At 38.9% G+C, this 25,397-nt stretch overlaps 1 protein-coding gene and 1 long non-coding RNA gene across 4 annotated transcripts in view; one reads left to right on the forward strand and one right to left on the reverse strand.

Annotated features, from left to right (window-relative positions):
* VPS26A (VPS26 retromer complex component A) overlaps positions 1-14,780 on the reverse strand; it is a 31,051-nt gene extending 16,271 nt beyond the window's left edge. The window contains exons 1-2 of one of the 2 annotated variants that reach the window (XM_055325463.1): positions 14,649-14,780; positions 8,357-8,506 (exon numbers count right to left, since the gene is read on the reverse strand). In XM_055325463.1, coding sequence (XP_055181438.1) covers positions 8,357-8,506; positions 14,649-14,651 — 153 coding nt within the window. In that variant the 5' untranslated portion in view covers positions 14,652-14,780. Of the gene's footprint in view, positions 1-8,356; positions 8,507-14,021; positions 14,226-14,648 lie in introns of those variants that run through there. The other variant, XM_055325462.1, reaches the window with a different exon arrangement.
* Positions 14,781-15,041: 261 nt separating this feature from the next.
* The window catches only part of LOC129509900 (uncharacterized), a 64,072-nt gene continuing 53,716 nt past the window's right edge, over positions 15,042-25,397 (forward strand). For both annotated transcript variants that reach the window (XR_008664433.1, XR_008664432.1), the window contains exon 1: positions 15,042-15,184. This is a non-coding gene — a long non-coding RNA (uncharacterized LOC129509900). The remainder of the gene's footprint in view (positions 15,185-25,397) is intronic.

Here is a 25,397-nt window from a genome sequence, read left to right on the forward strand (position 1 = left end):
TCAACCACTGAGCCACCCAGGTGCCCCCCTTAATCTCCTTCAATCTCAAACATTCCTCAGTCATTGCCTTTTTTTTTTTTTTTAATTTATTTATTTATGATAGTCACAGAGAGTGAGAGAGAGAGAGAGAAGCAGAGACACAGGCAGAGGGAGAAGCAGGCTCCATGCACCGGGAGCCCGATGTGGGATTCGATCCCGGGTCCCCAGGATCGCGCCCTGGGCCAAAGGCAGGCGCCAAACCGCTGCGCCACCCAGGGATCCCTTTTTTTTTTTTTTTTTGAGAGAGCGTGTGCACAAGCAGGCAAGGCAGGGCAGAAGGAAAGGGAGAGAATTTTAAGCAGGCTCTATATACTCAGTGTGGAGCCCAACATGAGTGAGGCTCAATCTCAGATCCCAGAAATGATGACCAAAGCCACAATCAAGAATCAGACACTTAACCAACTGAGCCACCCAGGTGCCCCCAGTCATTGCCTTTCTTGACCTTGATATTTTTTAAGAATACAAGTTACTTATTTTTTAGAACATCCCTCAATTTGGGTTTATTTGATATTTTATCACAGTTAGACTCAGCTTATGCATTTTTCTCAAGAATACCACAGAAACGAAGTTGTGTCCTTTACAGTGTATATTATTATGAAGTACATGATGCCAATTGGTGATTTTAACTTTGAGTTAGGGTAATCTACCAGATTTCTTCAATACAAAGTTACTATTTTTTCCCTTTACTATTAATAAGTAATTTGAGAAATGTGAGACTATGTATACATGTTTAAAAGGCCATGAAAGGGGACATCTGGGTGGCTCAGCGGTTGGGCATCTGCCTTCGGCTCAGGGCGTGATCCTGGCATCCGGGATCGAGTCCCACATCGGGCTCCTCGCACAGAGCCTGCTTCTCCCTCTGCCTGTGTCTCTGTCTCTCTCTCATTGTCTCTCATGAATAAGTAAATAAAATCTTTAAATAAAAAAAAAGCCATGAAAGATGCCTGGGTGGCTCAGTCAGTTAGGCATCTGCCTTTGGTTCAGGTCATGATCTTGCGGTCCTAGGATCGAGCCCCACATCAGGCTCCCTGCTCTGTGCGGAGCCTGCTCCTCCCTCTCCTTCCTGCTCATGTCTTTTTTTTTAAGAAAGGCCATGAAACAAAACATAGGGAAACAATCTGGATATAAAACATATTCACTGCTCTAACAAGCCAATCTCAAAGCTCATTCTTCAGCATATAATATTTTGTAGATGTCTCAAATAATGCTGTCTTCAGAAACTGTATAAGGAATAAAATTCATCTATATTGTATTTAAGACAAACATCTATCAATGTACTACATACCATTTATAGTATCATTTATAGTGAATTGCCAAGATATTTGCACTTTATTGTTGCTGGATATTGTGGTTATCCAAAATTAATTTCCAACTGCTGCCAGAAGAATATGGTCCATATTCATTTTGGTGAAAGATACTGCAATAATATTCTTTGTTTAAAAAATTAAACTATAAATCCCTATAATCTCAGAATAAGCATATGCCTGTGTTCACTTTTGTAACAAGGAATAGAGTTTACGTTAGGTGACTTGGCACTAGCACCACCACTTTAAAACAATCACTAACCAATCTAAAAGAATGTTAAGGAATTATATCTTATGAACCCACCAAAAATATACCCAAATTACTATGAAATTTTTCACAATTATTGTAACTCAATAATTAATCAGTAAGACTTTCAGAATTACTCAGAAGGTATAGTGATACAAACTATATTTTTAAAAGAGGAAACCCAGCTTAAATATATTCTTAAAGCATAAAAAAAATTCAGGATATAGTCCAACTGTTCCAGACTTAAGGAAGATTTGCCACTTGAACATGAACCAAAGCAGTAAATAGTCTACCTAAGGGTTAAAAAAAAATCTAAGTATCTTTTAAGAATTTCTCTATCTTTTAATAATCTAAATAGTCCAATTTATCTTAAGAAATGCTCCAAAAACTCTCCAAAAAACTTTTAACAGATAGCAATTAATTCTAACTTTAAAAAGTATATGTGGGACACCTGGGTGGCTCAGCCGTTTGGCGCCTGCCTTCGGCCCAGGGCATAATCCTGGAGACCCAGGATCGAGTCCCCTGTCAGGCTCCCTGCATGGAGCCTGCTTCTGTCTCTCTCTGTCTGTGTCTCTGCCTCTATCTCTCATGAATAAATAAATAAAATCTTTATTTTAAAAAAGTGTATGCAAAAAAAAAAAAGTGTATGCTATGAGAGTCCTAAAACATTCTTTTTAACAATAGTGCTAGAACTGAACGTCAACATACAAAAGAATGAAGTTGGATCCCTACCTCATGCCATATAGAAATATTAACTTGAATGGATCAAAGACCTCAATGTAAGAGGTAAAATTACAAAATTCTCAGAAGAATGTATGGGTGTAAATCCTCACTGCTCTGGATGGGCAGTGATTTCCTAGATAACACCAATGCATGAGCAGTCAAACAAAAAGACACAAATTTGGACTTCATCAAAATTTAAACCTTTAGTAATTCAAAGACGTGATGGAAAGGAAAAAGGAAAAAGGAAAAAGGAAAGGAAAGGAAAGGAAAAGTAAAGACAATTCAGAGAACAGGAAAAAATATTTGTGGAATATAACTGATAGTGGACTTGTATCCAGCATATATAAAGAACTCTTACAACTCACAATAAAAAGTCAACCAAATAAAAAATGGTCAAAGCATACAAATAGACATTTCTCCAAAGATTTCTCCGGCAATAAGCATGTGCAAAGATGCGCAGTATTAGTCATTAGGGAAACGCAAACCAAAACCATAATGAGATGCCACTTCATACTCACTAAAATGGCAATAAAAAATACAGAATATATTTAGTACTGCCAAGAAAGCAAAGAAGCTGGAACCCTCATACATTGCTGGAAAGAATGTAAAATGGAGCAGCAGCTTTGGAAAAGATTAGTGGTTCTAAAAGTTAAACACAAAGTTAACATATGACTCAGCAATTCCATTTCTATACCCAAGAGAAATGAATACATACATTCACGCAAAAATGTGTACACAATGTACAGCATTATCTGTAATAGTCAAAAAGTAGAAAACCAAATGTCCTTACATTCTCTGAACTGTCTTCACTAAGTTATTGTTTAACAAAGGTTCTGTTTGGGGTGATGAACAAATTTTGTAAATAGTGGTGACTGTACAACCTTGTGAATGTAATTAATGCCACTGAACTGTACACTTAGGAATGGTTAAAATGGCAAATTTTATTATATATATATATATTTTTTACCATTTTTTTAAGTAAAGGAATGTACTTTTAAAGCATCACGCTAAATCAAAGGAGCCAGACATAAAAGGCTACATATTTTGATTCCATTTATATAAAATTCCAGAGTAGACCAATCCATAAAGAAAGAATCAGATTTGTAAATTAGTGGTTACCAGGTGTTTCAGTTCATTCAAGCTACTGTCACAAAATACTGTAGACAGGGTGGCTAATTAACAACAGAAATTTATTGCTCACAGTTCTGGAGGCTAGGAAGTTCTAGATCAATGTACAGCAGAACTCTCTTTCTGGTTCACAGATGGCTATCTTTTCACTGTGTTCTTATATGGCTGAAGGTACAAGGGATATAAGAGAACTAATCCCATTCATGAGGGCTCTGTCCTCATGACCTAGTCATGCTCCAAAGGTCTCATCTCCAAATACCATCACACTGAAGATTAGGTTTCAACACATGAATTTTATGATGACACAACTATTCAATTTATGGCATTAAGGAAATGAATGTTAATGGTATGGTGTTTCTTTTGGGGTGATGAAAATGTTACGGAATTAGAAGTGATGGTTGCACAATTCTGCAAATACAGTAAAAACACTGATGTGCACACTTTAATAGGGTGAATTTCATGGTCTGTGAATTATACTCAATAGGCTATTTTTTAAAAAAAGAAAAGAAAGTAAATGTTGCAAATAGACCAATGAAACAGAAAAGAGAGGTTGGAAAAGAAACACACAACCTCTGTTTATGACAAAGGTGATATTGTAGTACAGTGAAAGAAAGGATTAGAAGTTTTGGGTTTGTGAGATAGCCATACAGAGGAGTAAAAAAAACCAGCTTTAACTTCCATGTCACACAGACAAAAGCAACTCCAAGCAAACTAAGGATCTAAATGTGAAGTGTAAAATAAAAAAAAAAAATTTTTTTACAGGAGAATATCTTCATGCCCATAAGGTAGGCAAAGATTTCTTAAATAGGATACAAAACACACTAACAAAAAGGAAACATAACATTTGCAGTATATTAAATTTAAGAATCATTCATCAAAAGATACTAGTAAGATAGTGAAAAGTCATACCAGAAAGTGAGAGAAAATATTTACAAAACGTATACAAAGGACTCTATATAGAGAAGCATAAAAGCCTCTTACCAAGAACATACAAAAAAAATATTATGCATCAATGAGAAAAAAAGTCAACTGAGTAGAAAAACGAGCTCTCCTCACCATCCCCCCAAAACTTGAATAGGCACACTTCATAAAAGATATCAAATGGCCAATAAGTCTCTGAAAGGTTGCTCGACTTCAGTGGATGTCAGGGAAATCAAAATTAGTATCAAGAGAATAAGACCATGAGAAGACAAGCCATAGACTGAGAAAAAAATGTGCAGAAGACACATCTGATAAAGGACTATAATCCAAAACATACCAAGAACTCTTAAAATTCAACAGGAAAACAATCCAATTTAAAAGTAGGCAGAAGGGATCCCTGGGTGGCGCAGCGGTTTGGCGCCTGCCTGTGGCCCAGGGCGCGATCCTGGAGACCCGGGATCGAATCCCACGTCGGGCTCCCGGTGCATGGAGCCTGCTTCTCCCTCTGCCTCTCTCTCTGTGACTATCATAAATAAATAAAAAGTAAAAGTAGGCAGAAGATTTGAACAGGCACCTCACTAAAGATGATATACACTTGGCAAATAAACATAGGAAAGATGTTCAACATCGTATTACCATTATACACCTATTAAAATGGACCAAATCCAAAAGGCTGACAACACCAAATGTTGGCAAGGATGTGAAGCAACAGGAACTCTCACTCACTGCTGAAGGAATACAAAATAGTAGCACTATGCTGGAAGACAGCTTGGCAGTTTCTTACAGAGCTAAAGATAGGCTTACCATACAATCCAGCCAAGCACACTCTTAGGTACTCATTCAAATGGGTTGAAAACTTATGACTGTACAAAAAACTGCACAAAGATGTTTATAGTAGCTTCATTCATAACTGCCAAAAATTGGAAGCAATCAAGATGTCCTTTAGTAGGTGAATGGATAAACTGTGGTACTTCCTGACAATGGAATATTATTCAACACTAAAGAAAAATGAGCTATAAAGCTGTAAAAACATAGAGGCACCTTCAAAGTATATTACTACGTGAAAGAAGCCAATATGAAGAAGCTAGATACGGTATGATTCCAACTACATGACATTCTGCAAAAAGCAAAACTATGAAGATAGAATTAAAGGTCAGGGGTTTGGGAGGCAAGACGGAAGAGATGAAGAGGCAGAACAAAGAGGATTTTTAGGGCAATGAAATACCTTGTATGATATTATAATGATGGATGTACATCATTATACATTTGTCCAAAGCCACAGAATACCACCACCAAGAGTGAAACCTCAGGTAAACTACAGACTTTGGGTGATTATCATGTGTCAATATTGGTTCACCCTTGGTAAGAACTGAAGAACTGTACCATTAAAAAAAAAAAAAAAAAAAAAAAGAAGAACTGTACCATTCTGGCAAGTAATGTAGATAATGGTAGAGGCTATGCGTGTGTAGGGGCAGGAGGCATATAGGAAATACCTGTACTTCCCCTCTCAATTTTGTTATAAACCTAAAACTGCTCGAAAAAAAAAAAAAAGAATTCTTAAAAAAAAAGATCTAGAAAAAAAGTGTGCAAGCAGAAATTCACATGTCAGGAATATCATAAAAGGGATTTATTCTTGCTCTGGGTGGGAGGTCAGACTTTCAGAACTTCAAAATTATATCTAAGGTAGAAAGCATTTTTATATAGAGACATCATAATACAAAGCCAAGTTTGGAAACCAATTATTCAGTCCAACCTCCTTAATTTTAAGGTGAGATCCAGAACGTTAAATGACTGCCCAGAGTTACCTACCAAGACAGTGGTAAGGTCAAGGCTAGATCTGCCAATTCGAACTCAATGATCTTTTTATTATACTCAGATATTTCAGAAAACCTAGACTTGTTCTTAGTGAATGTTACCTTAATTGGCCACAGGTAACCAATGCTTGTTTTCTTCTCTTTCTTTTAAGCTTTCTTTTCAAAGTACTCCTAAGTCATCTAAAGGTATGCCAGGAATCAATATTAACAGCAGCTACATCACTTGCAAAGAAGAGAAAATCAAACATCATGTACCCCTCTGATAAAAAAAACAAAAACAGGGATCCCTGGGTGGCGCAGCGGTTTGGCGCCTGCCTTTGGCCCAGGGCGTGATCCTGGAGACCCGGGATCGAATCCCACGTCGGGCTCCCACTGCATGGAGTCTGCTTCTGCCTATGTCTCTGCCTCTCTCTCTCTCTGTGTGTGACTATCATAAATAAATAAAAATTAAAAAAAAAAAAAACACAAAAACACACCACCACATATACTCTTGCCAGAAGAACTGAATTTGACTCTGATCAAGCTTCTAGATACATCTACCAACTTATAGTCAATAACTGTATCATGAGTATGCAATCACAGAGAACTCTATAGTTCAAGTCTCCCAACGTTCTTCAAAGTATAAGAAAGGCATGAAGAGAAAATTCGAGATTAAAAGATATTTAAAAAGCCATATCAATCTTTTTAAGGGAGCAAGACTAAACAAGAGACACGAAGAATTTTATTATTATAAAAGCATAGTAGTTTCTTTTAAAAGGAAGAGGCTATGTTTGGATCAGACACAGGGGTAGCTGGCAAAATTCTCCTTCTTTACTTGAATGGTGATTACAAGAAGATATGTCTTATGATTATTTGTTTTGTGGTTTTCAATATGTGTTTTATTTTACAATAAGAAGGTTAAAAATGAAAAAAATATCAGGCCAATAAATAATCAGATTCCCGGTAGAGTACCTTTTGAGCAAAAGAAAATATTTATCTATAAAAGATGATAAATATAATCTAAAGGCCCACTATTTTTTTTATAAACCACACTGAAGTAGCTTTATTCCCCTTAAACATTCCATCTTCCTTTATTTGTCCTATAAACATCAGCCACAAACTCCTAACTACCCAGATAACCAGACAATGAGTGTTCCCTACTAGACTTAAAAACAACCTAAAAGGGGTACCTTGACTAGCTCAGTCAGTAGAGCACATTACTTTTTTTTTTTTTTTTTTTAAAGTAAGCTCCAGGAACAACTGCGTGGCTCAGTGGTTGAGCACCTGCCTTTGGCCCAGGGGGTGATCCTGGAGTGCCAGGATGGAGTCCCAGGATAGAGTCCCACACTGGGCTCCCTGCAGGGAGCCTGCTTCTCTCTCTACCTGTGTCTCTGCCTCTCTCTGTGTCTCATGAATAAATAAAATCTTTAAAAAATAATAAAGGAAGCTCCATATTCAGGCATTCACCCAACACTTGAACTCGTGACCCCAAGATCAACACCTCAGCTGGGATCAAGAGCTGGTTGCCCAACCAACTGAGCCATCCAGGCACCCTTACAGACTCAACTCTTAATATTAGTCAGGGTCATGAGTTCAAGCCCCGTGGAGCCTACTTAAAAAAAATTATGATTAATGAGTATTAATCATAGTCGCTAAGGTATAAGATTGTTTTTATACATCAATCAATAAGGAAAAGGGGTAAAAGTGAAACCTTACAAAAGGAATCACAAATATACTTTACCATGTATAGATACATTCCAAATGTACACTAAGTTGTCTATAGAGTACCAAGAAATGAGATCAACAGACAGAATGGTAGTAGGATAGAGAGATAAAGTACAAAGAATGAGAAAGAAACATTTAAAGGTATGCTAAAGAATTATCCTCAATCTCTCTAACCCAACTTAATGTAAAAAGAAACACAAACTCAATGAATCACAGCCCTATTGGAGAAACTGAAGCAAAATAGTTCCATAGTCACAAACATAAAATTCTGCTTGCAATTTTAGACCTTGCCTCTGTAAGCCTTCCAGTTTTAAGAGTCTTTCCTGTAGAAGTTCTAATGAATCAAGGATTTTAGCTAACCCTCGCCCCCAAAAAAACTTTCTACCTCTAACAAAATCATTCAAATTTAGAAACAGCACAACTTTGATAATTCTAATATCCTACAACTAGATACTTCTCACAAGCAAAAGATTTACCTTTCCTGAAACAGATTCTCCATCATAGAAAAGATAGTGTTTTTCTACTTTGCCATCTTCAGTTTTCATTTCAGCCATTTTTCTGGTTTCCCCATCATTAAGGACAACATCAATCTCACAAATGGGTCCAAAAAAGCCTCCAAGAAAACTCTGAAATAAAAGGAAAATGCTCATAATTATGTTTTGTCAGACACCACATTTTGTAATTCAAGGCTAATTATCTATGACCTACAGTTAAACAGACTGCAAATCTGTAAGTCCAACACAGAAATAAGAACTTACATCAAATTTTACATCAAAACTAAACAAATTTAGTATAAAAATGTACATACAACTAATACTGTACTGTACACTAAAATGTGTTAAGAGGACAAATTCATATTGTATGTTTTTTACCACAGTTTTTAAAAAGACAAAAAGAAAACTAAAATTTAAACATGCTATAATTTCAGGGACACCTGGATGGCTCAGTAGGTTAAGTGTCTGCCTTCAGCTCAGGTCAGGATCCTGAGATCAAGCCCTGCGTTGGGCTCCCTACTCAGCAGGGAGTCTGCTTCTCCCTCTCCCCTTCCCTGTCCCTCTGCCTGCTGCTTCCCCCCTCCCCGCTTGTGTTCTGTCAGATAAATAAAATCTTTTAAAAAATAAACATGCTATAATTTCAATCATTTCCATAGGTAACCACTATAAATAATCAATTACTATACACCAGTAATCTAAAAAGTTAATTAACATCTAGATTTGAAAAGTTACCTTCAGTTATACTTCTATGCTGTTATTTCATAAAGCCAAACTCATACAATCCAAATTACTTGTACAAATCCAAATGAATTATTATAACATACTGGTTACTATTAATGTACTGCTTTACAGGTCTGAACAGGATGTGTTACATTGTATAAATCCTTGGAATAAAACTGTCTCTAATGGAGGAGACTAAGTTTCTATTAATTTTTCCAAAAAAAAAAAGCATAAGCCTTGTTATGTAAATGCTGAATAGGACAGAAACATAAGGGGCAAAGATCAATTGCTTGAATGCCAAAACACATCAGTTGATTATAATATAGAATCCATTAGCAATTCCAATATCAGATATAATTGTGTATCATTTTTGTCACTATAGAAAGCTAATCTTCCAGCCTTTATTAAAATTTCCATTAACAATCTCCTATACTATCATCCTACATCCCTTCTTAGTCTGCCCTACACAACCATAGTAATCTCTTAAAAACAAAAATCTGATCATATTCTCTGCTTAAAATCCTTCAATGGGCTGGTAAGAGTACAAATTCGAACTACTTTAGAACAACAGTTGGCATTACCCAGTAAAACTAGAGATACATATCCCATGACCCAACAATTACACCCATAGATATCTTTCTAAAGAGAAACTCTTACCCACATGAAATAGGAGCAAATATAAGAATGTTAATATAAGAATGTTAATCATTGTTCACAAAGCCTCAAATAGGAAACAATCCAAATATCCATCAAGAGAATGGATACAAAAAAAAAAAAAAAGAGAGAGAATGGATAAATCTTATTCTAAAAAAATACTTTATTTTCTATACAGTACACAAAGGAGTAAAACACAACTATAGATAAGAATGACTCTCACACACACTATATAATTCCATTTATTAAAAAGCCAAGAACATGTACATTATAGCATTAGAAGTCAGGAAGTGGTTAGAAAGCACAGAGTTTCTGGGGTGCTAATTACATTGGTTTTTATCTGAGCGCTTCACACACAGGTGAATTTCACATGCTCATTTTGTGAAAATACGTCAAGTTTTACACTTATTTGTGCATTTTTCTGTACTTCAATGTTATTTTAAACACACGTGTGCAAGTGCTCATGTACACAAAAACACACAGACACAAAGACACACACTGTATTCCCTAACGTGGCTTACACGTATCTGGCTCTATCCATCTCTCCAGCCACACCAGCCTCAAATTATCCAAGTTAATCAAATCTGACAGGTTCCTTCTCATCCTAGACCAAGTATCCTTAACCTAATTCATCCTCTGAGACTCAGCCTGACTCATTTCCATAAAGAGGCCTTCTGTACCTTCCTAAATTGAAACTAGTGTCTCCAAATTTAGGCTTCACAACACCATGTAGTTTTATTACTTCACCAATTGTTATAGACGTGTACTTATTCAATACCTGAATTCCTGACTCAACTGTAAACTCCATGAGGATAGATACATCTTTTGTTCATCACTGAAGACATAATAGCTAGGGATAGTATGTGGTATGTATGTAGTAGAAAGCACTCAAATACCTTTTGAAAGTTAAATTGATTTTGAAAAAAACACATACTGCCCTAACAAAAAAAAAATGGATACACAAAAGAAATGAGTTAAATCAGAAATATCTGAAAAGACTAGACCTCCCCCAGAAAATTACCTTTGGTGCAGTAGCTAAGTCTAGAGCGAGGAACTTGCATCAAGCCTCAGTTTTGTCCTAAGGTGGCAGAATAACATCAGGCAAGCTAATGATCCACTCTGTAGGTCTACACAGTGATAACTGCCATCAAAGACAGTGTTTTCCTAAATTCTGAGCTTGCTTTTTTTTTGTTATTATTAATCCTATATTAACAGAAAGATTATAATTTCAAGAATCAACTCAAAGAAATGCCAGATTCGTACTTCTGACATACTACAAAGACACAAAGAGCATTTTTTTCCCTTTCGATATGTTTTAATCTTTCCTGGCAACATAACAAATAACAAAGTCAATTTTAACCAGAAAATTTAATTTTAATCAGAAAATTATCCTGAACTTCTAGTGGAAAAAAAAAAAAATCAATGATGGTCACATTTACTGTACCCAGTTAGCTTTCATACTTTCAAGCCTCAGTTTTAAACTCAAAGCTTGCACAAAAAGGTCTATTTTTTTCTAAAGGTTACAGATATGAGAATGTACAGCTCAAAATCAGGCTGCTGATATTTACTAATTATCAACCATGTACAAACTACAGAGCCAGTCAGGGTGGGGGGAAGTTGCTGTGGGAAGAGCAATTATAAAAGGGTAGAAGACAAGAGCCTCAATTAAGATATAAAATAGAAGCAGGAAAACAAAATTTAATTTTCTCACTCCGCCTTAATACATCCCAGAGCTGCTTCTGGGAGAAATGAGATTTGAAAACTATAAAAATTGTTCCATGGATAAAAGAAAATATTATGGTAACTTTTTCCACTTATGGATACTTAACACACAGAGCTGAACTTAGGATTTGAAAGCTGATATTAAAAGATCAAGTAGGGGATCCCTGGGTGGCTCAGAGGTTTAGCGCCTGCCTTGGGCCCAGGGCGTGATCATGGAGTCCCAGAATCGAGTCCCACGTCAGGCTCCCTGCATGGAGCCTGCTTCTCCCTCTTGCCTGTGTCTCTGCCTCTCTCTCTTGCTGTGTCTCATGAATAAATAAATAAAATCTTTTTAAAAAATAAAAAAAAAATCAAGTAATCAAAAATAACAAAACCGAAATTGCCACTAAATAAAGTGATGCCGGGCAGCCCAGGTGGCTCAGTGGTTGAGCATCTGCCTTTGGCCCAGGGCGTGATCCTGGGGACCTGGGATCGAGTTCCGAATCAGGCTCCCTGCATGGAGCCTGCTTCTGCCTCTCTCTCTCTCTCTCTCTTAGTCTCCCATGAATAAAATCTTTTTTAAATAAATAAATAAAGTGATGTAAAAGAGACTCAAGTCTTATAAAACTTCACAATAACACAATAATTGAGCAGTCTTATTTTGACACCATCAGTAAAAACGAAAAATTACTAGACGTTAAAAAATGTGAAAGCTATGTGCTATCTTCTATTACTTTCTGTATGCACAAAGCATTTCATAACTAAAAATTTAAAAATAGACTTACTTTTCAACACAATCAAAACACTAAGATGGGGAGAGATCAGAAGCTATTTTAAAAAGTCTAGTTATGGCACACACATGATACATTGACTAATAAGCCACAATACTTTAACAAGGTTAACACCACCATTAGAATTTAGCACCAGGTTAACATCCAGTTTTTCACACGAGGATACATAAAAAATGAACAAGTCTTACCAAAAGCCACAGAAAACTGTTCATGTCTTACATTTAATAAGCAAATGACCGAAAAATATCTGAGAAAAAAGTCTGTCTTTTTTGTTTTCCTTCTAGAAGGAGTTGAAAGAAAAAGATTTCTCTACCCAAAGTGCTGCTTTTTAAGTTTTTATTGCAAGATGTGCTTCTGTCATTTCAAACAAAAAGTCATAAAATTAAAATCTTTTACTTACAAATTATAATTCTCGTGATATGTAAAGAGAAAACAAAATACATAATTGACAGAATAGTGAAGACTAGTAGGAGGCGGAAAGGAATGAAAATTGTAAAGGTTAGGATACATTAGCACAAACTTCTGCTGAAATTACAAGAGAGACACTTTAAAGCGAAAGATTACCCAGTTCTGGCAAAGACATCTTCACAGGAACATATAGAATGAGAGATTTTCAGGAGCATCATTAGACAATAATACAGAAGTCAAAACTCAGGTAGACTTTAAGTAACTAAGCTGCAAATATCTATGACTATTAGATGACAGCATTGTTTTTACGGTTTTCTACTTGTGGCATAACCCCGGGACCACCTTTGGGTTAATTTAAGATTTTTCATATAATTCGTAATTCTGTATTGAGCATTACCATCCAGCAAAATTACACGTGGGTATGTTAAAAGTCCACAAACTTTCTAGCTCACACTCAAGAAATTTCACTACTTCCAGTGGATGTAAAGAAATGCAACTCAAGGTGAGTGGAAGAGGAGGCTCTCAAAATTTACACAAGCAATGAAACAGCAGATTTCCACGCATAGATTACATTTATGCCCATTTCAGCATTATTAAGCTTTACAATTTGGTTTGATGAGTAACTAAAGTGCTCTTAAACTAATCCAAAAACTCATTAAAAGCAGTAATTTTTAAAATAGACAAAAGATGGGAAGGCCTTTTGAGTCTTCTTGGCAAATCATATTCAATTAAAGAAGACTTCCCTAACTCCCTGGCTAGGCAAGGTCTCTCAATACTTCCTGGTTAGGTTTAGCACAGCTGTTAATTTCCACGTTAAATAATTACACAAAGAGATGTTTACCTCCCTCTAGATTGTAAGCTGCAAGACAGCAAGGGCTGTTTCAGTTTTGCTAGTGGCCCTTGAATACGTCTAAGTAATTATTTGCTGCATGAAAAAAAAGAGGCCCCAAGTTTAAGAATGGATATGGATATGCCTGTCTTTACTTTTCTGATTTTTAATCAAATCAACACGCCTTCTGAGTTTAAAATGTATTTACTCAAAACAGCTTTTTTTTTTTTAAAAAATAAACCTAGCTTCATCTTCAGCCAAAAGCCTCAAGCAGTTTACTGAACTGGTGAGCTCTGGGGAGGCTGACAGTCGCAGGAGCACACAGTAGGCGCCCAACGTATGCTCGCTACATCAAAACCATGGAGGGAGCCAAACGAGATCCAACCTAGAGCAGCCGGCCAACACGCAGAGCTAAGCGCACCGTGCCCCACCGACTGGTTAGAGTACTCGGACGTCCCTCCCTTCTCTCTTCCCTAGGCCATTTCAACATCCCAAAGCGGTAAGTTTCTAGAAAATGGCTTGGGGAAGGAAAGGAGAGCCAAACCTTAAAGCAGCGGGCACAAAACCAGTGTCTTTTCATTTGAAGACGTCCCCACTTCAATGTCCTTTTCCTTTTCCGCTCCCGTTCTACAAGTGTCAACCTCAAGGCTGAACTGGGGTCAAAGATATCGCAGAAATGTCACCAGAGAGAGAAAAAAAAAACAAGGCGAAAACCCGGAGTTTTATCAATCTCGTGACACGCCGGAGAGGCGTGCCCCAGGCCATCCCCGCAGCCCGGAACTGGGGGCCCCCGGGTCGCTCCACCTGAAGGGAAGCGGGGCCGTCCGGAAGGAGCGGGGGGGGGGGCGGGCTACCTTGGAAGGGGAGGCGGCGCTGCGCCCCCGCAGAGGCGGGGTCCGAGGGCCCAGCCAGGGCCCCCACAGCCGCTCGAGGAAGGCGGGGAGAGGCTCCGACATGCCCGGAGAGCGCGCCGCCGCCCGCAGGTGCTCGGGCCTCGGCGAGACCGGGAACAGGCGGCGCCGCCCGCCCGCCCTTCCCCGACCCCGCCGCGGCCAGCCAGGCCTAAGCCGGCGCCCCGCCGCACCCGCGACACCGAGCCCGCCGTTGGCCGGCCCGCCGCGCGCTCTGGGGCCAGGGCTGCAGGCGAGCGCGCGGGCCGCCGCGCACTCACCATTGTCAGCACCGCCGCCGCCGCCGCCGCCGCCGCGTCCCCACCACTTCACTCCGCTTCCCTCAGGAGAACTCCCAGTCCAGATTCCCTCCTCCCCGGCGCCCGTCACGTGACCCCGAGCCGCTGGCCGCACGTGACCCCTCCCTTCCTTTCCCTTCCTGGCCTCCGCCTGCTCCAGTCCCCTCCCGGCCGCTTGCCCCGCCCCACCGGCCAGCCTGGCCCTCGAGGAGAGGCGGTTTGGGGGCGGGGCCTCGCGCTCCACCCCGCGGCCGAGGAGGCGGGGCCGCCGCGACGCCGTCAAGTGGGCGGGGCCTGCGCCGACGCAGGCTCCCCGGGCTCGCCCCGCCTTCTCCTCCGTCACGTGGGGGGCGGTTCCCCGGCGGGCTTCTTTGCCCCGCCCAGTGCAGGTTGGAGTACCTGGGAGAGGCCGGGGGAGGGAGCGGTTGTCCCGGAGGCGCTCTCCCCGGGCGGATCACGGGGCCGTCCAGGCGAAGGCGCGCGGTCACCCGAGGCGCTGCTTCCTTCGGCCTCGCAAGGTACGTGCTCCCTTAAATGCAGGGATGAGCCATTCTGCTTCCATCTTTCTGGAACCCTACCCAGCTCCCTCTCCCGCTGAGAGCTGCTGGGTTTTGAGAACTTGCTAGCTTTATAGCCTCTGAAGAGCCGCCCAGTGGGGAAAATGTGAGGGTGCTACATCCGCTGCTTTGTAAAGTACGCGGGTAGCGCCCAACCCCAGCCACCTGAGCGCTGCAGTCCTGCGAAGGGGAGGGGCGGGGGGCGGCTTCCGACGCCAGGTGGTGCAGCTAGCCTGTACTCCGGCTTTGACCGCATCCCAGCCCTGTGGTGTAAGCCTGGAGCCCCCAGGTAAATGGGATGCAGTTTTCAGGGTTTTTTAATTTATTTTTATTTTTTTCTTTTTTATTATTATTTTTTTATTTTATCGTTCTTTAAAAGCAGTGTGGAACCACCACAGTGTATACTGACCAAAGCAGAAAAAAAAAAAAAAGATCATCTGAACTCACCATCGTAGCAAAACAAAATCAGGTTTGTGAGTCAGGGCCATAAAGCAAGTATAAAATTTTAAAAAGCCGAACGACTGACTGGGTGGTTCAGTGGTTGAGCGTCTGCCTTCGGCTCAGGTTGTCTGATCCCTGAGTCTCGGGATGAGTCCCACATCGGGCTCCCCGGAGGGAGTCTGCTTCTCTCTCTGCCTATGTGTCTGCCCCTCCCTCTGTATCTCTTATAAATAAATTAAACATCTTTAAAAAATAAAAATTTTAAAAGGGTTAAAATTGGAGCATGGTGTCTACAGTAAAATTCACCTAGAGATAACAAAAAAATAGAAAATGCACAAATATATGGTAACTAAGCAACATAATTCAAAACCTCTGTGTCAAAGAAGACATCAGTGGAAATTTAAAAATAGTTTGAACTAACAAAATTATAATACAACATATAACTTATGGCATAGAGCTGAAGTAGTGATTACAGGGAGATCTGTAGCTTTAAATGCATATATTTGAAAAGAAGAGCTTTAAACTCGGCAGTATAAGTTCACATCAGGAAATAAAATGATACTAGCATGTGCAGGGAAGCAGGGGATATTCAACTTTGCTGTGAACTTAAAACTTCTTTAAAATTAAAAAAAAAATTTTTTTTTAAGCCCTCACATGGGTAAGTGCCATGACAAATCAATGGGGAAACGACAGTCTCTTCAACAAATGGCGTTGGGAAAACTGGATATCCACTTGCAAAAAAATGAAGTTGGATCTTTATCTTACTCTATATACAAAAATTTACTCAAAATGGGTTTAAGACCTAAAACTATAAAACTTGTAGGAGAAAAATCTTCTTTGGACTTGACAATGATTTCTTTTTTTTTTTTTTTTAAGATTTTTATTTTTATTTTATTTTTTTTAATTTTTTATTTATTTATGATAGTCACAGAGAGAGAGAGAGAGGGGGGCAGAGACACAGGCAGAGGGAGAGGCGGGCTCCATGCACCGGGAGCCCGATGTGGGATTCGATCCCGGGTCTCCAGGATCACGCCCTGGGCCAAAGGCAGGCGCCAACCGCTGCGCCACCCAGGGATCCCTTGACAATGATTTCTTAATACGACACCAAAAGCAACAAAAATGGCCCATAGGACAGGCAACAAAAGCAAAGATAGAAAAATGGAATGGGGGATCCCTGGGTGGCACAGCGGTTTGGCGCTTGCCTTTGGCCGGGGGCGCGATCCTGGAGACCCGGGATCGAATCCCACGTCGGGCTCCCGGTGCATGGAGCCTGCCTCTCCCTCTGCCTGTGTCTCTGCCTCTCTCTTTCTCACTGTGTGCCTGTCATAAATAAAATTAAAAAAAAAAGAAAAATGGAATGGTATCAAACTTAAAAACTTTTGTGCATCAAAGGACACAACAGAGTGGAAGAGAAACCTATGGAATGAGAGAAAATATTTGTAAATCATATATCTGATAAGATATCCAGAATTTTTAAGTTACCCCTACAACTTAACATGCCCTTAACATCTAAAAAAAAAAAAAATCTAAAAGGTATGAAGAATGACTACAACTCAAAAAAAAAAATAACCCAGTTAAACAATAGGCAAAGGACTTGAACAAACATTTCTCCAAAGATGATAATGCAAATGCCCAGTAAGCATATAAAAATATACCTTTCAGATAAATGCAAATCAAACCACAAGGTAGCATCTCACACCTATTAGGATGATTACTATTAACAAAAACAAAAATAGCAAGTATGGGTGAGGATATGGAGAAATTGGAACCTTTGTGCACTGTTGGTGGGTGAGCCCCCTATGGAAAACAGCCTGAAGGCTCTTCAAAAAATTGAGAATAGGGAATGTCATGATCCCGCAATCTCACTTCTGGGTATATATATCCAAAAGAATTGAAAGTAAGGTCTCAGATATATTTGCATATTCACATTCATAGCACATATAAACATTTATGTTCATTCATGATACCCAAGAGGTAGAAGCAACCCAAATGTCCATGGACAGGAAAATGGAATATTCATCCATCTTAAAAAGGAAGGAAATCTTGTCACACGCTGCAACATAAACAATGTGCTAAGTGAAATGGGCCAGTCGCAAAAAAGACAAATACCATATGATTCCACTTATATGAGGTATCTAAGCCAAATTCATAGACACAGAAAATAGAATGGTGGTTACCAGAAGCTGGGGGAAGCCAGAAAGGGGAGTTACTATTTAATGGATATAGAGTTTCAGATTTGCCAGATGGAGATCTGTTTCACAAACAATGTGAATATAATTAACCACTACTGAAGTGTACACTTAAAAATGGTTAAGGTGGTGAATTGTATGTGCTCTTTACTACAATAAAAAATAAACTCTGAGAGTAGGAAGAACAGAAGTCAATGGAATAGGGGCACCTGGGTGGCTCATCAGTTGGGTGTCTGCCTTTGGCCCAGGTCATGATCTCAGGGTCCTGGGATCAAGCCCTGCATTGGGCTCCCTGCTCAGGGGTGAGTCTACTTCTCCCTTCCCTCTGAAATCTCTCTCACTCTCACTGTCTCTCAAATAAATAAAATCTTTTTAAAAAGTCAGTGGAATGGAAATAGGCAAGCAATAGAGAAGATCAAGAAATCCAGTAGTTGGAGTTTTTTTTGGGGGGATTGCATATATTCTACACAGAATTTACTCCCAGACCATAAGTTTTTGTTTCTTCAGTTTCTTCTAGGATATCTTTTTCGTCAGTGCAACCTCCCCTTCTGGTTTATGAACAATCTGCTCTTTTTCAGTAAGGATCAGATGATGTGGCAGGAAGAGCTCATGTATGGTTAATCCAGCCATGAGCCCTGTAAATTCTACACCATATCCTAGGGGCTTTGTTCACCTGGATGTGCTTAGTGACTAGAGAATCTACATCTAAACCTTTAAGTTCAGAATTACTGTCTGCATTTTTAAGCATGTGCAATAAAAATTCTATACTCGTCTTGGGCTACTGACCCTGTGTCCAGCCCCACTGTTTGGCCTGGACACACCTACCAACTCCATCATGTAGCGATGGAATGGCACACACTGCTTCTGCAAAGTGACATCTTTCAGATGGTTGGTGGATTTTCAGATATGCATACCCTTGATGGCCTGGGCAGTTTCATCTGTGTTCTTAAAGTGAACACGAAGATTTGAACCTCTTGATTTACATGATTTTGTAGGGTTTTCTGGGTTGACCAAATAGTGAGCCATTTTCAGAGGTCACCCAGGCTGCTTAGGGAAAGAGCCAATAGTTGGTTCTTTGAAAAGAGTAATAAGGCACCTGTGGCTCAGTGGTTGAGCGTCAGGTTGTGATCCCAGGGTCCTGGGATCGAGTCCCACATCAGGCTCCTGGCAGGGAGCCTGCTTCTCCCCCTGCCTATGTCTCTGCCTCTCTCTCTCTGTCTCTCATGAATAAATAAAAATTTAAAAAAAGATTAAAGTGGATAAGCCTCTGGCAATACTAATCAAGAAAATAAGAAAAAAGGTAAATTAACAGTATTAGGAATGAAAAAGAAGACATCACTTGAAATCCTACAGACATCAAAAGGATAATAGGGAAATATATGAACAACTTTATGCCAATAAGTTTGACAACTTAGGGGAAATGGACACTTTCCATTAAAACAGCTTTTTGAGGGGCGCCTGGGTAACTCAATCAGTTAAGCATCCGGCTCTTGGCTTCCACTCAGGTCGTGATCTCATGGGTTATGGAATCAATCCCCACGTCGGGCTCCATGCTCCACGGGGAGACTGCTTGAAGATTCACTCTGCCCCTCCCTCCACTTGTGTGCCTTCTCTCTTTCTCTCTCTGTCTCTCTCTCAAATAAATAAAGGGATCCTAAAAAAAAAACTTTTTGAAATGAGCATAAGAAGAAATACAGAGGGGCTCCTGGGTGGCTCAGGCAGTTGGGCATCTGCCTTCAGCTCAGGTCATGATCCCGGGGGGGTGGTATCGAGCCCCGCATCAGGCTCCCTGCTCCATGGGGAGTCTGCTTCTCCCTCTCTCCCCTGCCTGCCAGTCTCCATGCTTGTGCTCTCTCTCACTCTCTCTTGCTCTCTCAAATGAATAAATAAAATATTGAAAAAAAAGGAAATACAAAATCTGAACAGTCTTATTTCAATGAAATTGAACAGAAAATTTTATTGAACAGAAATCTTCCCACTCCAAAACTCTTCTAGACTATAGAATTCACTGATGAGTTCTACCAAAATATAAGGAGGAAATAATACCAAGCTGTTTACACAAACTTTTTAAAAGAATATACGAGGAGAGAACTCTTGCCAACTCCTTTTCTGAGGCCAGCATAACTCTGATATCAAAATCTAACAAGGACATTACAGAAAAGAATACTGCATGCCAATATCCTTCATCAACTTAGCTATAAAAATCCTAAACCAAATTTATAAAGCAGAAATTTCTGTAAAAATCATGACTTGCAGGTTGGCCCTATACTGGTTAAACGTGTTCCTTTGCATATAAAATTCCTATTGAATGGAGTGAGACAACATTTTTATATATTTTTTAAGATTTTATTTATTTATTCATGAGAGACTCACAGAGAGAGAGAGAGGCAGAGACACAGGCAGAGGGAGAAGCAGGCTTCCTGGAAGGAGTCCAATGTGGGACTCGATCCCAGATCCCTGGATCATGCCCTGAGCCAAAGGCAGACAGACACTCAACCAGTGAGCCACTCAGGCGTCCCTTTTTATATTTGTTTTAAGGTTCATTTCTGTTATTGTTGATGCTCAAATCAGTGTTAAATATAGATAAATGAAACTTTTAATCTAAGACAGCAAAGATAAACCTAAGGAGAAGGAATGTGTTAGGTTTTCTCCTTCTAGATCATATATTTATATATATTCTTCTATTAAATAACTAAACTGAGAGTATTTCCTGGAGATAGATATTTGGATTCTGGGATCCAGACAAGGATCCAAATGTTTGTTTATTAAACATATACTTATTGAGTGCTCACTAAATGGCAGGTGTTGTTTTAGGCTATGGAGATAATTAGAAAAGAAGAAGAGGAGGAAGTTGTTCTTGTCCCCAAGAATCTTATATCCTAGTGTAAGAAATGGTCAATAAACAAGTAATTAAATATAATATTTTCAATTAGAAGAAACATGGTGAAATAAAAAGAAATAAACATGGTGACATGACTGGAAAAGAGCTATTTTTAGATAGGGTGATGGGAAAGTGACATTTAAACTGAAATCTAAAAGGAGGGGTCCATCCCAGGCAGAACAGTGAATGCTAAGGTCCTGAGCTAGGAAAAAAGTTTGTTCTTTCCAGGAATGGAAAGACAGCATAATTGAAGCCTAGTGAATGACAGGAACAGTAATATAGGATGAAGAGCAGTTAGAGAACAGTTGACTATAATAAGGAGATCTAAAGATGTTGCTCTCCTCTCTAGATCCAAGGATGATTGTAGGGTCAGAATTTTAAAGCAGTATTTCCTGATTTAGCCTGTGTCCATTCACAACCTTGAGGAGAACTATATTCCATCTCTATTTCAACGGAGGACTCTGTTTATTGCCTTAGAATAGTCTCTCTTCCCCACTAGACTTAGGGAAAGTACCAAAAGCTACAACTTCATCCCATACCTGTGGCCAACTGCATTACCAAAAACCCAGTAAGCCCACAATAAATATTTTAACTTAATTTTTAATTATAGCTGTTGGACTACTTGGAGATCAACTAATCCAACTCTTTTATTAGGATTAAAAGACTATACAACTGTTTACTGTAAAACAGCTGATGTCCTGACTCCAGTTCTTTTTAACTTCTAGCCTACCCACTTGACAGTAGTAAATAAGACACTAGTCAAAGCACATTTAATAAGTCAGATAGAGGGGATGCCTATGTGGCTCAGTGGTTAAGCGTCTGCCTTTGGCTCAGGGTGTGATCCTGGAGTCCCGGGATCAAGTCCCACGTCGGGCTCCCTGCATGGAGCCTGCTTCTCCCTCTGCCTGTGTCTTCTCTGCCTCTCTCTCTCTCTCTCTCTGTCTCTCATGAATAAATAAAGTCTTTAAAAGAAAATCAGATAGAACCTGGATGGGGTCCAGTGATTTCTAAATTTCTAAAAGCTATTTTAAAGCCATATCAGGTATTAGTATATTTGTAACTGTACTAATATTGTCATTGAGTTGTGATAAGAACACTATTAAGAGATAATGCATATCTTCATGAAATAACACGTTATTAATAAAAGAGGAAGGTGATTTTTTTTTTTAACTTAGTTTTGGGAACGCCGGGGTGGCTCAGTGGTTTAGCGTCTGCCTTTGGCCCAGGGCGTGATCCTGGGGTCCCAGGATTGAGTCCCACGTTGGGCTCCCTGCGTGGAACCTGCTTCTCCCTCTGCCTATGTCTCTCTCTCTCTCTCTCTCTCTCTCTCTCTCTCTGTGTGTGTGTGTGTCTCTCATGAATAAATAAATAAAATCTTTTTTAAAAAAACCTTAGATTTGCCTGTTATCTTGACTGCTATTCTGGTTCCCACCTACTCTTGTCTGGAGGCCTGAATATCAACACATCAAAGAGAATCAATGAAAGAAAAGTAGCAGCAGCAAAAAAATACTGGAGAAGCCAAGTATAAATAAGAGCTGGCAAAAAATAAATAAATAAATAAATAAATGAAGCTGGAAAAGAAGGTCACACCAGAGTCCAATTTATACTAATGACTTGTCCTACTGATCAAAACCCAGTAACTGTGCCACTGTAATAAATGCAAGGAGCAACAGAACTGTCAAGTTTATTTACCCATCTACCTATTTGGCAAATCAGAATGTTAAAGTTAGATGCTAAGAAGTAGTGTTTTGACAGGCAAGGACTGTGACATCACTAAATTTGCCCTTTGGGGGGAAAAAAAAAGATGGGAAAAATGTGACTAACTTATAAGCATTGACTTTCATAAACAAAAGTACTAGATTTAGGTAAAAAAGTATTGGGGGAGTGAGGGGGCAGCCGGGATGGCTCAGCGGTTTAGCACTGCCTTCAACCCAGGGCCTGATCCTAGAGACCTGGGATCGAGTCCTACGTCGGGCTCCCTGCATGGAGCCTATGTCTCTGCCTCTCTCTCTCTCTCTCTCTCTCTCTCTCTCTCTCTCTCTCTCTCTCATGAATAAATGAATAAAAATCTTAAAAAAAATTATTAGGGGAAAAGATAATCTAAGTTTTTATCTACCTACCAGGAACCACTTAAAAGAAAAATAAGCACTTATTGAAATTCATGAAGACTAAAAAGTCCTATTAATAACTGTGACAGTGTAAAGGAGCAACTGTTTGCAGTTGACAACCAAAGCTAAGTAAAAAGAATCAAGTACAAATACACCAAAAGAATGAAAAAAATGTCTAAAGTATACTGAGAATAAAAATAGTTTTTCTCAGGACATCTGGGTGGCTCAGTGGTTGGGCATCTGGCTTTGGCTCAGGGTGTGATCCCGGGATTGAGTCCCATACTGGGCTCCCTGCGTGGAGCCTGCTTCTCCCTCTGCGTGTGTCTCTGCCTCTCTCTGTGTGTCTCTCATGAATAAATGATTAAAATACAAAAAAAATATATTTTTTCTCAACTTAGAATAAAATCTGTTAAAAAAAAGAATAAAATCTGTTGAATATATAATTATGAATCTATTTCTCAAGTTTTTATTCTGTTTCATTGATCTATCTACGTTTATGCAATACTACATTGTCTGGATTACTATAGCTTTATAGTAAGCCTTGAAGTAAGGAAGTATAATTACTACAACTTAGTTCTTTTCTAGAATGCTTTGGTTAAGTTCTTTGTATTTCCTCATAAATGTTTGAATTATTAATCCACCTCTTTAAAAAAAAAAAAAGCCTGCTATGATTGTTATTGAGATTGATAGCTCAGTTTGGGGGAAATTGACATCTTAACAATACTGAGCTTTCCAATCCATAAGCATGGTTTATTTCTCTATTTGAGTCTTCTCTAATTTCTCTCAGCCATATTTTTTAGTTTCCAGTGTAGAGGTCTTACACATCTTTTGTTAAATTTAGCCTTAAGCATTTATATTTTTGATACTATTTTAAGTGGAATTTTAAATTTTCATTTTCTAATTCTTTAATGTGTGTGTGTGTGTTTATGCATGTGTATGGTTTTCTATATTGACTTGTATCTTGCAACCTTCCTAAATTTCTGTGATGATTTCCTCTCATCTCTTTTCTGTCCTCTTTTCCTGGATCTTCTATTAATCATATATTGGGCTTAATAGTGATTGCTTCATTTTCATATTTTTTCTTTCCTATTTTCCTCCTATCTGGTGGTTGGTGGTGGTGGTGGTGGTCGTCGTCGTATTCTCTTTTCTAGGTGATTTTCCCCAATTTTATGTTCCAACACTTATAATTTTTTTATTGCTGTTTTATGGTAGCCAGCTTCTAAGATGGCCTCCAAAGAGCCATACATCTGTGTAGTCCCTTCTCAAATTCTTCAAGGTTGATCTGTATGCCCAACACAAAAAGGGGGAAGTGGTAGTGTGTGACTTGCAAAGCTGCTTTTGTTTTGCTCTCTCCTGGATCATTCACTCTAAGAAAAGTCAGCAGCCATATCATGTAACCCAATAGAGAGGTCCACATAGTGAGAGATGGAGGCCTCCTGTGAACACCTAGCACTAACTTTCCAGCTATGTGAGTGAACTATCTTGGAAAGATGATCTTCCCACCCCAGTGAGGTCTTCAGATGACTGCTACCAAAGCTAACATCCTAACTGCAATCTTATGAGAAGACATCCCCCACCCAGGAGTCTAGACCAGAACTATCTAGGTAATCCATTCCCAGATCTGATCCATAAAAACTGTGAAATAATTAAAGTTTATTGTTTTAAACCAATAAGTTTTGAGGTAATTTATTAACAGCAATAGTTAACTAAAAGATACTATTTTATTTTTAATTCCCAAGAGCTCTTTCTTATTCTCTGAAAGGGTCATTTTATTGGCATTTTGTCCTTGTGAAGATAAAGAAATAAAACATCCAGTAATCAACATATAAACATTTAAGATATAGAATTGTGCATAAATCACTGAGATAATTTCCTCTGTAACAAATCACATACCAACTAGCTTCATGATTGTGATAGTAAAGTTCCAAGTTTCTATGGACCAATGATAAGTAATCATACTATACCATTATAAGCTGGAAATATAACTGATAAGACTTAAGTCCAAAAATAATCATTGGTTTAGTGCAGTGGTTCTCAAGGAGGAGTATTTCTCCCTAATGGTCATTAGTCAATATCTGAAGACATTTTTGATTGTCAGGTCTGTAGGAGCACTACTGAGATCAGAAATACTGCTAAACATCTTGCAAGAACAACAACAAAAAAAAAATCTTGCAAGCACAGGACAGCCCCCTATAACAAAGAAGCATCCTGTCCAAAATGTCAATAATGCTAAAGATGAGAAATTCTGGGTTTGTATTAACCTAAGAAGACAAATAGAGTTGTGAAAGATCAATTGTATTAATATTTTAAGCAGTGACTCAAATGCTAAAACAGACTACATGCTGAGGGAATGGAGACAAAAAACCTTTTGCAAAATCAATCATTCTCTTTTGTATCTTTTTGTTTGTAATTATTATAGATTTGAAAAAATATAATGTAAAATGTATTATAGCTATTTATGTGCTTCCCCCTCTACATTGTAAGTACTCTTTTTTTAAGATTTTATTTATTTATTTATTTATTTATTTATTTATTTATTTATTTATTTATTTATT

Source organism: Nyctereutes procyonoides, unplaced genomic scaffold (genome assembly GCF_905146905.1).
Source record: "Nyctereutes procyonoides isolate TBG_1078 unplaced genomic scaffold, NYPRO_anot_genome, whole genome shotgun sequence".
In the NCBI taxonomy this organism is placed as follows: Eukaryota; Metazoa; Chordata; class Mammalia; order Carnivora; family Canidae; genus Nyctereutes; species Nyctereutes procyonoides.